Source organism: Nanorana parkeri, unplaced genomic scaffold (genome assembly GCF_000935625.1).
Source record: "Nanorana parkeri isolate BGI_ZX_2015 unplaced genomic scaffold, ASM93562v1 scaffold1980, whole genome shotgun sequence".
In the NCBI taxonomy this organism is placed as follows: Eukaryota; Metazoa; Chordata; class Amphibia; order Anura; family Dicroglossidae; genus Nanorana; species Nanorana parkeri.
The window spans coordinates 109,891-126,621 of record NW_017308248.1 but is presented as its reverse complement, the minus strand read 5'-3'; the positions used below and the strand labels follow the sequence as shown (position 1 = coordinate 126,621).

Sequence of the window (16,731 nt, the reverse complement as noted above, 5' to 3'; positions counted from 1 at the left end):
AACCCCTGCAGTAATTGCTGTTCTGGAAGGTACACCAGATATGAAAATGACTCCTGCAGCTGAATGAGGAAGGTAATTAGCAGCCCTGAGGGCTTCATTTAGGTTTTGGGGTGGGGAAAAAAAGCCAACATTTTGCATATTTGGTCCGTGTTGATGATGGGGTATCTGTGTGACTGGCAGGCAACTAGCATTTTTTTAGGGCAGGTAAGAAACGGGAGACTCCAATTTCAGGCCTTCTGACCAGAAACTCTCCCATCACTAAGGGGGTTAAGATATCCAGTGTCACGGACAGGTTACTTTGAAGTATCTTCTCCGCCTCTATTTTTGGAAAGACCACGTTCACGTATTTGCAACTCCATACCTCGCTCTGTATGCATGTTCTATCATATAGGGCAGTGGGGGGAACCGGGTACAAATATAGAGGCGGATCATACAAGAAGGGAATTCTAGATGCTGCGAGTTCTCATCATTGCTGAGAAAAGCATTATTGAATGTTCCCCTTCCCTCGCCGGTACTTAGGTTTAGCAATGAGCGGAATTTGGGGAACGTATCTCCAAGCTATTCTAAATGCCACCTCTATCCAGCCCAACTGACCCATTTTTAAGGCCTGGTTCACACCTGGGCGTTTTGTAGCGCGTTCGAACGCTCTGCAAAACGCTCAGACACAGAAATCCCATTATTTCCTATGGGTATGGTTCACACCTGGGTGTATTTCAGCCCATCTGAACGCGCTACAAAACGGCCTACGCCGCCCAAAGAAGTACATGTACTTCTTTGGGGCGTTTTGGTCTCGCGGTTCCATTGGGATACAGCCAAGTAGCCCACGGAAACATGCGTTTTTTTTACCGCGAATCTCGGTAAAAACGCGCGACGCGACAAATGCGCATATTCAATACGCCTAGGTGTGAACCCAGCCAAAGGGTTATCCTCCTGCTCAGCTGGTAGTGGAGGGGGGTGTAAATATCTACAGGGGAACTACAGAGTCAAGCATGAGAAGGAGCTATTTCCAGGGATGCTGTACTGCTAAGTAGTGGGAAGGAGTGATGTTTGTTGGTTTAAAGAGAACCTATCACTTTGCCAATTAAGGAGTCCTCTTGTTTGGGTATCCATTGATACCTCTGCTGCGCTCGCCAGCTGCTCCATCCGGTGCCTTAGGAAATACCAGGACTTCCGGGAATGGAGAAGATTGCGGCCGCCTCCTTCCTAGGATACAGGGCTTGAGTGGCTACCCACCAGACTGAACACGGTCACGTAGGGCAGCAGAATACGGTAGGAAAATGTCATTGCAGTGTGAGAGCACCGAGATGGGTCTGACGCAGATTAGGCTCGGGATTCCAAGAGGAAGGTTGGGGGGAGCATTGTGGGGGAGCATGGAGAAAGTGAATCCCAGGGGGGTTCCCTAACAATAGAACTCATCTTTTTGCCCCGAAAGGATTCTCATGAATGTGCGGCATCAGGAATGGAGAAGCAAATATTTTCAGGGACTTTGAAGCTGAATAATCATTTTGACCTCTTTGTATTACTTTGTCGTTCAGAGAAATGGCTCACTTTTTTGCTGCTATATATATGTTTTTTACAATCCCAATTGCATATAAAGCCAGAAGTGAGAACTATGCTAAGAGCAGAGACCTCTGGGACTTCTTTGTTTTACTTCCTTGGATCTCCTACATCTATGTGATCCTCTGGGGTGACGAGCGCTCACTGTCCCTGGTGTTCCTTACTGCAGCTGAAACTCGCGTCATTTGGGAGCGGTCACTCTATGGTAGTCACACTTCACTCACCACTGGACAGATTTTAAAGGAACTGATATTTCTATGAATGTTCATTCTCTTCTCTACATTGCTGTCTGGAGATTTCCCCTTCAAATCGAACTATGCAATGTGGTCATCCTCAGTGCGGCCTTTGGACCATAGCGCATGCGGACCCAACTGGGCGTTGCAGGGCTAGCCTGAAAGTGACCTTTTGGCACTGGGTTCCCCATGGGGCACTTTCCAGACTCCGTTCTCATGAACTTAGCTGTGAAGTACTTTCCAGGTCCAGAGCCGCTGGTATTGCCTTTGCCTTGTCTCAAGCTGGCCATACACCTTACAATTATCTGCAGATGTTCTGTGGTCAGATGGAAAAGATGCAACAGATTCCTCCATCTACACTGTGGATGGAGTAATCTCCACCTGGGCCAATCTGTTGCACTTATTCCATCTGACCACAGAAAATCTGCAGATAATTGTAAGGTGTATGGGCACCTTCAGAAGACTTCGCTTTGTGAATAGGCTGGTTGGGCTGGGCACCGGGGGGCTCCCTCATTTGCTGTGCACCATTATTCCGTTACCCACTGTGGCTTCCCCTGGGTGGAGTGTTTGCAAGCGCGCTCACCTCAATCTCTCTTCCTTCATGTAGCATGTAGCAAGCATCTCTCCCCTGTTCCTCCTGTTGCAAAAGGAGCCACTTTGACCTTCATTCTGTTCCTGCTGCCTTCCTACAGTGACTTTGGTCACCTCTGACTATCCAACTCTATGGTGGAGAACTCTTTTCTGCTACCAGCTGTCTGGCTTCTGTGTGTGTACTTGAGCCTGTACACTGCAAATATGGAACATGTCATTTTAGACATTGGAGGGAGGACGGTCCCACTGTATTGGGTGCCCTCAGCTCACGTTCCACTAATAAGTCAGGAGCCATTTGCAACACGCCTGCTGATGTCTGAAGTCATCATGTCCTCTCATGTTTGGAGTCTCTTTCCTTAGTGGCTTCTCAGCCAACGGCTGCATAGACAATCACTAAAATCCTTGTCGGATGAGCTTGCTTCTGAGGAGTCTCAGTCTACTGCTAGTTTAAGGAAACTATGACGGCTCTTATTGATGTGGTATACACCACCCAGAAATCAAAGCATCAGCCTGTTGCTTCTATCAGTGCTATTTCCAGTCTTGGGTCTTATAGGGCTCCTAAGGCCACAAAGACTTTTCCCTTGCTCCTGCTCTTCCCACTGTTTCTCTAGGAAGGGTGATTGTTTTCTTCCCTTAAGCACTTGCTCGCTTTGTATCTATGAAGTGGTCCTTTCCCTCTGTGGATCCGGCCGTAACAAGGCAGCTACTATACAGGTGGAGGATGCATCTGGTTTTAAGGACCCATCCAAGCATCGGTTGGGGGCCCTTTCCAGAACTATGTTCTTGCTGGCAGGTCCCGCTCTGCCCCCGATTCTGACTGTGATTTTCCTATGTCTGACGGGTCAAAAGGGATCTAACCACCGCTGCTGTTGATCCTCTGCTCATTGAGTACGTAGAGCTGATGTCTGCAGTAGACGCACTGCGGCTTCCAGGTAATTACAGTACATGGAAAACTAAGGGGTCTATTTATAACCAATTACCGGAGCCATTCACCATATTGATCTTTCTACATGTTCATTCTGTGCGAATAGATGCAAAAACAAATGTTCTAAGTAGGGATGCACCGATACCAATACTGGTGCCGATACCGAGTATTTGGGGCGAGTACTCGTACTTGCTCAAATACTCCGGATGCTTATTCCGATACTGGAACTTCCGGTATCATTACACGTGGCCCTGCTTCCTAATTGGCCAGGAAGCCGGCTCCATGCTGCCTTGTTACCAGGGAGCATGAAGCCGGCCTAGTGGTCCAATCAGGAAGCTGGCTTCATGCTCCCTCGTCACTTGGTGCTGAGAGAGCATAGAGCCAGCTTCCTGGCCAGTCAAGAAGCTGGGTGGCATGTAATGACTCGCCGCCCGACTTCCTGATTGGCCAGCTTCCCGACCAATCAGGAAGCTGGGTGGCAAGTCATTACCCGCTCCCAGCTTCCTGATTGTCCAGAAAGCCGGCTCCATGCTTCCTTGTCACCTTCTGATGAAGGAGCATGGAGCTGGCTTCCTGGCTAATCAGGAAGCTGGGCGGCGAGTCCTCACACATGTATTCAGTATCGGTATTCGGTATCGACGAGTACCAAAAAAATATATATATCGTTACTCGATATCGAGAAACTGGTATCGGTGCATCCCTAGTTCTTAGATATATTGTCTTTGCAGGTTGACATATATAATGTACTACATTTTGCCTACTAGATGGAGCTGCTGCGCATATGTTAAAAAATAAAGTGTAGAAGAAGTTTCCCCCCGTAAATAATGGATATTATACTTACCTGCCCATGCCGCTGATCTCCAAGAGTGCAGGGACATGCGGTCAGGGGAGGCAGGTGGGGCAGAGCCTCACTTAGAATTATAGAGGAAAAGGCTGTCAGCTTCATGTCTGAAGCTGACAGCTTTTTCTCCATTCAGATCGGCTTGTTACAGGTTACATAGTAGGGAAATCCAAACCCCCCCCCGCTGTGTAACCTGTCATGGACGGAGCGCTGAGTGTTAATTACAGGCGGTGCTGCATCCGGCTTTTGACAGGTAGCGGGCTTCCCCACTGCTTGTGTAACATAACTATTGAAGCCAGAGCTGTCACAGCCTCTACTCTGTGATAGAGGCGGGAGCTCTGTGGATGGCAAAACACCATTGGTCCAAGCTGTCCAATCAAAAAAAGAAAAAAACAAAAACCCACTGAGGTTATCAATCTTGATGCCTCAACAGCGACAAGCAAGTGAGGGACAGGGAGTCTCCTCCCTTCCTCCTTTACACTAGCTTGGGGGTGGAGTTTTGTTCGACAGGGGCAGGGCTGTGTCCGATAGGGGGCGGGGGCTCCTGGTTGAATGCCGCACGTCACTGCAAGAGCGATGATGCCTGGAGAATCCTCTCCCTAGAGTATTAAATTCCTTGTCCTCCACGAAGCGCAATGGTTCCTTTCATTGGCCAATATGCTACTGAAGGACAAATTAGTGAAGTAGGGGCAGGCTTCAAGCTGGGGTATGTTCCTGACACTGGTTAGAACCGTGGAAGCCACTTGGATAAGTAGCGAAACGTTGTCAACGTAACAGTACAAGTGGATGACTGAGAAACTTCACAGAAATAAAGAGAAACGTTATGCATCTAGAATATTGTTCAGCACTCAAAATGGCTGCTCTAGCTCTTTATGTGCTACAGGTAACCTTCATAAACCATAACCTTCTCCAAATGAGTAATGAATGGAGTAATCCTTGAATGTGGATGAAAGGACAACAAGGCTTCCTCTTACCCTGCTCTGTGTATTGACATTGCTGCTGTTGGTGAATTCGGAGTAGACTGGAGATCTGAAATGGACGATCGCACAAATCAGGTTGCCGTATATTTCCCGAATCTGCAAAAAAATGGAGACATCATTGAAAGACTAAACAGGCAAATCAACAACAAACTCTGATCGTTGGGACAATCTGAATTTTAAAGACCTCCATTTATTACATTGTCTCTATCAAAAATAACACCCTGCATTAGAAGAATGGAAATACCTTTCCTTCTGCATGTGTTGAGGAACGCCAATCTGTTCAAAAGGAAGCCTTCTGAAGCCAACAGTTCCAGGAGTGTCTATCTCCTGGACCCATGCTGCACTCAGAGGTTCCTCCAGCCTACCTCCATGTCACTACAGCACACAGCAATGACCTAAGGGTAGGCGGGAGAAACCACAGAACCCAGTGGGGGGGGGGATACAATATCTGACACACCATAAAGTGTCAGAAAGCAGCCACGATCTGAGCTCTCTGAGAAAGTTATAACACACCACCTGCCGAAGAGATATGTATTGCTCTTCTTTTACAGTGAGGTGCTGGTTTCACATATCCATCTGGCAACTGGGTCCAAATGAAATAAATGGGCAAAACACACACAAAAAAAATCAGAAAACCTGAATGTAGTCTGTCTGGTATAACACCTTCCTCCTCTCTCCCGAGGCGTTCACTTTTTGGCCCCGATTCTTGCCTTTGCAATGAAAACATCCCGACCAAACCCTCTTCCTACTGCACATGCGTGCTCTGGCCCCACTCATTCCTATGGTTGAGCCATGCTAATGCCAACCTTCAGCCATCCAGTGGGGTATATCTCATCCATAGGAATGAATGTGGCTGTGGCACACATAGGCAGTAAAAAGAGGACCCTATGGGGTGTTTTCTTTACAAAACCTGTGTGGCACTTGGAAAGATCTTGGGAGTGGGGAGGAGGGTAAGTATCTTAACAGGGAGGCTGCATTCAGGGTGGGTGGTGGTTTCATTAAAAGAACCGTCGTCCTTCAAAGCCTAACTCCAGCTTAAACCTTTTTTTTAGTAAAGCGGTTAGAACTTTTATTGTTGTCTTTGTCCTCGACGGGGAGTTTTTCCTCTCACTTCCTGCCCCAATGTTGAACTCCTGAGGATCCAGCAAGGGTAAAATGAGATCAGAAAATGAGGGAACTTAAATCCCCATGCAGTACAAGAATAATTGTGTAGAACATGTATTGTGCCCAGTGGCGTCAGAAGGGGGGTGCGGCCCGCACCGGGTGACACCAAAATGACTCACAGTCATTTTGGTGTCACCCCCCTCTGAAAAGTCGGGTGCTCGGTCATGGACCGAACGCCCGACAGTATCAGGAGAGAGGAGGGGACCCGGCGGCATACCTTATCCCGTCGGGTGACTGTCCCCTCCTCTCTCCGGCAGGTATCAGAATACTGACGCGTGTGCACGATGACGTCTTGGCGGGGTGACACTCGGTTACCGCCCAGGGTGTCACCCAGCCTCGGGACGCCCCTGTTGTGCATTATAGTTGAAAGGAAATCTGTCCCACTCAACTCAAAGAGTTTGTCAGGAGTTCTACTTTGATAAGGACAGGATCATGTTAATGTTTTCAAAAAGCAAACACGCCTACATTATTCACACATGTGACATCACCCTCGCGTGCATCTATAAAATTGGTTTTGTAGTTTTGTTATGTCCACCAAGTTCTTCTATCCATCTTGACCCGGAAGCTGTATCTAGCTATCGCCCCATCTCTCTTCTTCCCTTTGCCTCCAAACTCCTTGAAAGACTGGTGTATGCCCGACTCACAGACTACCTGAACGCCAACTCCCTACTTGACCCGCTACAATCTGGTTTTCGCCCACAACACTCCACAGAGAGACTGCCATGACCAAGGTGACTAACGACCCAGTGACCGCCAAATCTAAGGGACATTATTCACTTTGTATTCTTAGACTGTAAGCCCCCAGGGGCAGGGCTCTCCTTACCATCTTGCCTTGTATTGTATTGTGACTGTAATGTCTTCCTTATATTGTAAAGCGCTGCACAAACTGTTGGCGCTCTATAAATCCTTTATAATAATAATATTCTTCTTGACCTTTCTGCTGCTTTTGACACTGTTGACCACCCGCTGCTCCTACTCAGAAGCAGATCAGCTCTCCCCTTGATTTCTCACCTTATACAACCTTCCCTTCTGCTCCCGATTCACAGTACTCCCAAGTCCCTCCATCTGTAGTCTCCTCTTCCCAACTACTCTGTCTTTGGTCCCCTACCACTTAAGGTGCCCATACACCTTACAATTATCGGCAGATTTTCTGTGGTCAGATGGAAATACTGTTTCTGTATGTCAATGATGTTTGTTAGTGTTTCTTACTTGTCTAAATGGTTGTACAGCGCTGTGGAATATGTTTGCGCTATACAGGTGAAACTCGAATAATTAGAATATCGTGCAAAAGTAATTGCAGTAAGTGCTGCAAAAGGGGCCCAAACCAAGTACTGAGTACATATGCATGCTTGTACTTGTCAGAGGTCCGATAATGTTCTATGTACAATCCTTGTTTTACTGATTGCATGTAATATTCTACATTTCTGAGGTTGTGGATTTGGGGTTCTTGGGGTTTTCATGAGCTGTAAGCCATAATCATCACAATGATGACAAATCACGGCTTGAACTATCTTGCTTTGCATGTAATGAGTCTCTCTCATATATTAGCTTCACCTTTTAAGTTGCATTAGTGAAATAAATGAACTTTGCACGATATTCTAATTATTCGAGTTTCACCTGTATATACTGTATATAATTGTAATCTATCCTCTCACCAAGGTTGAATTTATACTTGTCCACTTTGACCAACTGTCTTCGGCTGCCTTCTCGTAGACTACCAAGCCTTACTACCACACCAACCAAGGTTAGACACCATAGCTATACAAGTCATGCCAAGGCCAGGAGTGAAGAGCTGCACCCATTGGCTAATGTCAGCTCTGCAGAAATCCCGCCCTGCTTTTCCATCAGTCATGCCACCTTTTATATTCTACCCACCTTTTTGTTCATGAGGCAGTGCAGGAAGAAGATCTGGACTCCTTGCAGAATGTTGCAGATGGTGAACGCGTATGCAAAAAATAAGGATGCCTGGCCGAACATGAGGAATCCAAATGCCCAACAACAGCCCAGAATGCACAGCTGGGCTACTGAGGTTATCGTCAAAGTCCTAATGGAGAGGAATCAACAGTTAGAGGGCAATCTGCCAACATGTCATTTGGTATCACTTGTGGTATCAATATCAATTATCTATGGTGGCTTCCATAGACTTGAAGCTGAATGCAGATTTAGTCATTTTAAATACTGAGTCCAGTTGCCCAATTCAGGACACATTAGCAGTCGATTGAAATCCACACCACTTGTAGATTATTTTCCTTACAGTGAATTGGTTGATTCCAAATCATTTAGCAAACGTTTTAAAATCCCCTTCCTGAATCAAAGATATCCAGAACTTTCTTTCTGAGAACCTTAGATAGCTCTACTGATCTTGTCATGATGACACTCCAGCAGCAGCTCGCGGTATACTGCGGCGTCTCAGTATACTGAGCCTAGGGTCACGGGAGGGCGCTAGTTAGTGTCCTCCCATTACCCTACGTAGAACTAAGGGGAAAAGCCTTAACCCCATAGTTCTCCTTTAAATAAGACCGCCTCCACCAGCATACTCCATAATAAGGTTCTAATTATTGGTACCTTATCTGCAGAACCGAATTTAATGGATTTCAGGTTGTGGTAAATGAAATATTCTGTTGACATAACTTTTAAATTCCTACACTGCGGTATTTTTTAGGGGCAATTTGCTCCAGAACTCAGTTCCCGTTCCACCCTCTCTTTGGCACAGCTGGATCCGACACCTGGTGATCCAGCGTCATTGGTTGGGCAGATGCAGGCAGCCGGGTCATACAGAGTCATGCATTTCCATCCAGTGGGTGGCATGACCGCACGGCCGCACAGTGCCATTGGTTGTTATGGTGCTGTGTATGTAGAGCTCTATTGTGAACAAGCCTGTCTTGAAAAAGGTTTTTTTACTGTCAAGCTATTTGACTGGCCCCCTCCTCTGCATTCCTATTGATGGCACTTATCTCAGGCAAGTGCCTGATGTGGGAAGCAAAACAATCAGTCGAGCAAAACAAATGGCAAACACACTCATCAACTCACAACCAGCTTTCAAGCAAGGTGCACATGGAAGGGCTTTAAGCAATACAACAGCAAAAGGTTTCCCAGCGCACTCACCAGCCAGCATGCAAAAAAAAAAACCTGTCTAACCGGTAAGGGTTAAAAACAGAGGTTTAGATACACGTCTTCTGCAGAAAATGTGAAAGCGGCACAGCCGCGCCAAGGCACCTGTGTATAGTGCGGTCCTATCTCTAACCTATGACAGTCTCATAGCATCAGGGGGGTACAGTCGATACTCATGTATGGGGCTCTGGGGGGCCCTGCCCGGGTCCCTTACATGACTCTCGGCCGGCGGTGAAGGGGACCTAGCAGCGCAGGGCCCCAGCATTGCCGCTCCAGCAGCTTCGAGACAAGCTGGGGCCCCATCAGCGATGCTGCTCGTCTGATGTCGTACTGGCCGGAAGTGACGTCACGTTAGTCCGGTGGCAGACGAGGCCACGTGTGCAGGTAAGAGGAGCTGGTACGGTAGGAAGGAAAGGAGGGAGGGGAGGGATGCAGCCCTGACCAGCCCACCTGAGACCCCTTCAGAGCCCACCATAGACAGTCTCAGATGGGCTGTGCAGCATCTATGGTGGGCTCTGCAGGATCACTCTCAGGTGGGTCCTGTGTCCAGCGCATCGCTAAGCCCTGCGTCCAGCGCGTCACTAAGCCCGTGTCCAGCGGTGGGGGGGCGGCCTAAAGCCGTGTAAGGGGCCCCAAAATTTCTGACGGCTGCCCTGCATAGCATCCACGGACTCATATCAACCTTTAGCACACAGGGAATATACAAAGTAACATTACAAATTGTCCATCATACATATAGTAACAGAGGTTTACCTTAATCTTTTTAATTTGCCTTGCTCGGGGTTGATCGTTGTCATTTTCTCAGCCAGTTTATATACAGTCAATACAAAAATTCCACAATTCACCTGAACAGAAGAAAGATATTTATAATGGGCTGCGGGTGACCATGGAAAGCTCTGTTTTTGCTCTCAGGGTTTGAAAGCGTCAGTACATCCCATAGTGATATTTGAGTTATTGGTACAGATTGGTGGGCCGAGTCAGCCCCTGACTTCTCATACAACGTATATCTTGGTTACTCCAACATTGAGACCTCCATATACCCCATAATTCTGTCTGCCTGGGAGATTTGGGTGTGTCCGTCCATCTTTGTGTGTTTCAGACCTTCTGTTGCATTGCTCATTATTACAAATTTTGGCAAGGAGAATGGGTGTGCAGACCCGGGAGTTCAGGTGATCTCACCCACAGAGCCCCAGAGAATAAAAAGCAAATCATAATGGGAATTACGTGTATCTAAAAGTAAAAACATTTTTTGGGGTTTTTGATAATGGTTCTAAGCCATTTTCACTCTGTATCACCACTGGGGAGTAAGAATGAGCTCAGGTTCAGTCCCAACTTCAGTTCATCTGAACCCAGAAGGAAGTTGTCAGTGGCATCCCAATTAGCCGTGGCCAGGGCATTCTCAGACCCGCAGCTGCATGTAAAATAAAGGGTTGAGATGCTGATGGCTCAGATGCACTCAGGTGGCTTCCATATACTTAAAGCTGAATGCAGATATAGTCATTTGAAGTAGTCCAGCTGCTCAGTCCCGGACATTAAAATCTACACCATTTGCAGATTATTTTACAGGGAAATGGTTGATTTCAAATCATTTTGACTTTTTTTTTAAAGACCCTTTCCAGAATCAAAGGTATCCAGAACTTTCTTTCTGAGAACCTTAGAAAGCTCTATTGATCTTGGCATGAGGACACCACACATCTGTAGCAAAGAGAGCACCAGATCCTACATATCTGAGGTTTCATAAGACCGGTTCCACCCACATTCTCCATAAGGAGATTCTAATCATTGGCACCTTATCTGGAACCCCGGATTGTAATTTAATTGACCAAATATGGCCATATGGCAAATGGGGTGGGGAGCTGCTAACATCATTGGCCAAATATGGCCATGTGGCCATACAAGGTCAATGATATCACCAGTATCCTTGGATCCTGCTCTGCACTCCGCTGCCTGCCTGGTTTTGACTACAGCTCAGCTTGACCCGATCCAGTGCCAGAACTCCAGCATGCATGGCGTGATCACCACTGGCACCTGTGCCACTCGCTGTCCACTCACACTCTGTTCCCAAGTCCAGAGTCTTTGGCACACGAGGTGCAAGGGAAGCCTCCTCCCACATTCAGTCTCCATCCAGGTACGTGGCACTAAGGGAAGAGTGGTCCATCTGATCTAATATTGAGCATTTTATTATGGAGGTCGGTATGTTTTATACAAACTGTATGACTTCATTTGGTGGGGCTGCAAATAAGACATTGGGAATACCCGACACTTACCAGGATAATGGCACACACAGGGCCCATGAAGCTCCAGATAAAATTGCGTTTAATAGACAACCAGCAACTGCAAACACAGAAAAAAAGGACAATTGTAATTTACCTAATCTATCATTAATTCTCTCCTCAGTCTCTCCCCCTTGCCCCCCGTATTGTGCTTTAGAACAATCCCTGCCAGGCTATACCATCTTCTAAACCAGAAAGATGAGGCCTATGAGTCTGGGCATCAAGAGAGGCTACAGAGCACTGGTGTCTCGCATTGGGACGAAGGGATTACTTAGTCTATTGTGCCGTGTTAACATGCGTTATGCCGTGCGATAATGTGCCTTTTTGCGTTGAGGCAGCCTATCCATTTAAATGGGCTGCCCAGTGCATCAAAACAGGTGTGTGTAGAACTTCTGTCCAGGGAGCACAAGGCACGTCTGTTGGCAAGGTGTGTCGCACCAACATGTGTAAAGTGTGTTGCACTCTGTCGGGAAAACTAGCCGGACGACCAGCAAAACGTCTTCCAGAAAAATACAGCAAGTTTAGTTGGCTTGATTTATTTTTTACAAATACCAATAATGGAATCCCTATACTTACAACATGTGAAAGGATTCGAGACATAGGAGTCACCGCTTGGTATAAGAGAAATGTCGCCAGCACACCAAGTTCCTTCAAGGATAATCAATGGTGGATTTATATAAAACTCATGTCAAAAACACAAGCGCTATCGGGGCCGCACAGTGTCCCTTCATCAGGCATAGCGATGACATCATTGCTATGCTATGCCCATTGGGGCCTCTTATACCAGGTGCAACTTGCGGCGCCATCCGCAGTCATTTCAAGCACCCTTCCCCGAATATGGGGCTTCTCCGGTAAGGAGTGCAACCAACCTTCTTTATCAGTGACGTGCAGTACCTCTGGTTCCGGGTGAGGCATTTCCCAGCCTTGCCCCCAGCACGTCCCGCCCCCACTGTCCAAAGCCCCACCCCAAGCTAGTGTGAAGGAGGAAGGGAGGAGACAGGGAGGAGCTTCCCCGTCCGTCACTTGCTCGTCACTGCTGAGGCATCGAGATCGATGGCCTCAGGGTTTTTTTTTTTCTTTTTTTGATTGGACAGCTTGGGCACAATAGCGCTTTGCCATTGGTCCAAGCCATCCACAGAGGTCACGCCTCTAACACAAAGTAGAGGCTGTGACAGCTCTTGCCTCAATAGTTAGGTTACACAAGCAGTGGGGAAGCCCGCTGCTGTGTAACCTAACTAGCTTTCAAAAGCCGGATGCAGCGCCGCCTGTAATTAACACACAGCGCTCCGCCCATGACAGGTTACACAGCGGGGAGGATTTCCCTGAAATGTAGCCTGATAGAAGCCGATCTGAATGGAGAAAAAGCTGTCAGCTTCAGACTTGAAGCTGACAGCTTTTTCCTCCATAATACTAGGTGAGGCTCTGCCCCCCCTGACCGCATGTCCCTGTTCTCTATCATATACGAGTCACCACTGTCACATCTTTTAAGATGACCTTCCTCCATAACATTTCACAACCTCATTGCAAATATTCTTTTCAATGTTCCTGTTGCAGCAAATCTCTGAACCACGCCCACTTACTGTGTCTCAGTCCCGTATCCCTCGGGGACCACTGCTGCGCTAATGGTGATGATCACGATCGGCACTCCATAGCCCATCGCCAGCAGGTATCTTGTCTTCACTTGGGTTTTGAAGACCTCGACAAGCATCAGGTAGAGTTCCAACCCTTCCAGGGACATCCAGCAGAAAGCAGAGAGGTAGAAGAAGTGCAGGAGCCCGGCCACTATTCCACACACCACCTGGGGTAAATGACGCGTCACAATTGAACACAACGATACAAATGGAGCAACTACAATCAATTAAAAAACAATGTGTTGGTGGAGAGGTGGAGCCTCGGGGTGGACTAAAAGCAGGCAGAATCTAGATTTTAAGAGGCAGCTATCTGTAAGAGGCTTACCTGCAGATGGACTCCTGCTCAAAAATGTGCACACACACAAGTATGCAATTCATTGCTTAAAGCTCTTGGAAAACGCGATTTAGCACGTGAACGCGCGTGTACGGGAATAGCGCACGTGAGCATGCAGAAGCGCGCTCATTAGCGTACAGGATCACGCTCATTAGCTCACACACGATCATGTATAAACAGACATGAAGCCATGACCAAGTTGCTGAGTGGTCTTCAGCTAGTCCCTGTGTGCCCTGTACTTTGTTCCTGTGTATGAACCTGGCTTGTGACCATTTGACTCCGCCTCCTCCTCCTGATTCGGTACCTCTGCTCTCTGATCTCCTGTGTATGAACCTGGCTTGTGACCATTTGACTCCGCCTCCTCCTCCTGATTCGGTACCTCTGCTCTCTGATCTCCTGTGTATGAACCTGGCTTGTGACCATTTGACTCCGCCTCCTCCTCCTGATTCGGTACCTCTGCTCTCTGATCTCCTGTGTATGAACCTGGCTTGTGACCATTTGACTCCGCCTCCTCCTCCTGATTCGGTACCTCTGCTCTCTGATCTCCTGTGTATGAACCTGGCTTGTGACCATTTGACTCCGCCTCCTCCTCCTGATTCGGTACCTCTGCTCTCTGATCATCTGTGTATGACCCTGGCGTACGTCTCCTGACCATGCTCCTGATCTGTGATTAGGCACCTCAAGATTCAGCTCCCTGTGTATGACCTCGGCTTGAACCTGACTTCCCTCCTGGTCTGCCTCTTGGTGGATCGCTCCATCAACCCCCTGAGCAACGACATCCTGCCAGTGCTTCCTTGGCCTCATATCCGTTGTCTGCTCAGGTTTCAAGAGGTCCCGGTGTCATCCCGGTCCTGCCGATTCACTAGCTGGTCCAACGCACTAAAGCGTCTCCTCAAGAACCGGCCACCCACCTGTATTGGCACCTGTGCCCCACTCTGTCCTTACATCCCCTGTCACCACTTCCAGAGGTGTGGGACGAGAGGTGCACGGGCAGCCCCCTTCTCAGCTGAGTCTCCAGTCAGGTACGTGATACTATCTGTGGGCCGGGGTATCACAAGGAATTCCCTTCAAGAGAAACGGTGGTAAGCTCACTCCTCTGACAGCCCATGTCTCCTACTCTCTGTATCACTGACCACAGCCTCCATCCGTGTCTTCATGAGTCAACTCTTCTGGGAGTGTTCTCCAACGTGCCTCGTGGTTCCATCCTCTGGACTCAGCAGTGACCACAGTAGGCGGCAGGAGATACAATCATCTGACACTCCCGGAAGTGTTGAGTGATGAAGACATTGAAGGAGGCTGCACCATGGAACGAAGGGGAGGCAGGAGACTCGGGACACGGAGAGCGAATATGTGACCTCTCCTGGAAATGTTTTGATCCATAAAATCCATAAGTGGTAAAGCAGCTCACCGGGTTGGTATAAGCTTCGATGCCAATTAGAAAGATGCAGTGGCCAAGCAGAAGGGAAACACACAGGTGGATGTGGATGGTGTTCCGCGTTCCGTGCAGAATTCGGCAACAGCAAAAGGTCATGATGGCCAATGCCAGGCAGACGATCGAGATTGAAAGCCCAATACGCGTGATGAGGTCCAGAGTCCAGCTCTATGGATGAAAGAGAGAAAATGTAAGGCCGCGTTCTAACTTTCTGGTCGCTACGATCATGTTAGTAAAGGGTTAAATGTTGAGTAATAATTGCATAAGGATCAGGAAGATACCCCAGAAATTATACCCCCACCATACCAGGAACATACCCCAGCATCCATACCCCTAACATACCAGGATCATACCCCAGCATTTATACCCCCACCATACCAGGAACATACCCCAATATTTATACTCCCACCATACCAGGAACATACCCCATAAATTATACCCCCACCAGACCAGGAACATACCCCAACACTGATACCCCACCATACCAGGATCATACCCCAGAAATTATACCCCCACTATACCAGGAACATACCCCAGCATCCATACCCCTAACATACCAGGATCATACCCCAGAAATTATACCCCCACTATACCAGGAACATACCCCAGAAATTATACCTCAACCATACCAGGGACGCACCGAACATTTATACCCATACCATACCAGGAACATAACGAAAGAAATTATACCCCCACCATACAAGGAACACACCCCATCATTTATACCTCCACCATACTAGGAACATGCACCAACATTTATACCTCCACCATATCAGGAACATAACCCATAAATTATACCCCCATCATACCAAGAACATACCCCAACATTTATAACCCCACCTTACCAGGAACATACCACAGAAATGATACCTCCACCATACCAGGAGCATATCCCAGCATTGGGACCCCCACCATACCAGGATCATACCCTAGAAATGATACCTCCACCATACAAGGAACACACCCCAGTATATATACCCCACCATACCAGGAACATACCCCAATATTTATACCCCAACCCTACCAGGATCATATCTCCAGCATTTATACCCACACAGTAGCACAGACACCTTTATCCAATCACCATAGAATGTGTAGGTATTGGTTGTCCAAGGTTTCTATTCTACCCTCAGGAGAAGATATGCACTGTACTGCACTATGTAAGCGTTGTCACCCTTTCATGTGTGGTCTTGCATGGACCTCAAACAGCCATGTTAATATTTTCAGAAGGAAGTCAACACTGGCGGCCCCATATTTCATCCAATGGAGGTTTCCTTTAATAAGGTAGAGCAAAGTGCGGTGACAATATTCAGTAACCTTGGCTTCATGTGTGATACAACGATGGGAGGAGTCCACATGTGGCCCAACCTACTAATATGCAACCTTGATACTCCAGATCTACAACAGTATGAGGACCTCCGATATTGGAGGAGCCAGAGCTCCCAGGCTGTAGTTCTAACACAACCTATCACGGTGTACAGTGCAGAGCTATTCACCTGTATGTCCTTCAGAGCCATTAGGACGGCAAAGCTGGTTAAATGGGTGCAGTTGCAGACAATGCCATCCTCGTTCCTCTCAAGCGTCACACAATCTTTAGTGCTCCAGGTGGCATTTGGTACGGACCAGAAGGCACAGTGCGTCTCGTTCGATGTCACCTTG

The 16,731-nt window shown here is 47.7% G+C and overlaps 1 protein-coding gene across 1 annotated transcript in view; it reads right to left on the bottom strand.

Annotated features, from left to right (window-relative positions):
- LOC108800284 (CD97 antigen-like) overlaps positions 1 to 15,401 on the bottom strand; it is an 18,349-nt gene extending 2,948 nt beyond the window's left edge. Inside the window, exons 1-7 of the mRNA XM_018572255.1 lie at positions 15,390 to 15,401; positions 15,049 to 15,240; positions 13,256 to 13,473; positions 11,670 to 11,736; positions 10,156 to 10,247; positions 8,167 to 8,335; positions 5,122 to 5,223 (exon numbers count right to left, since the gene is read on the bottom strand). Coding sequence (XP_018427757.1) covers positions 5,122 to 5,223; positions 8,167 to 8,335; positions 10,156 to 10,247; positions 11,670 to 11,736; positions 13,256 to 13,473; positions 15,049 to 15,240; positions 15,390 to 15,401 — 852 coding nt within the window. The remainder of the gene's footprint in view (positions 1 to 5,121; positions 5,224 to 8,166; positions 8,336 to 10,155; positions 10,248 to 11,669; positions 11,737 to 13,255; positions 13,474 to 15,048; positions 15,241 to 15,389) is intronic.
- Positions 15,402 to 16,731: the final 1,330 nt, after the last annotated feature.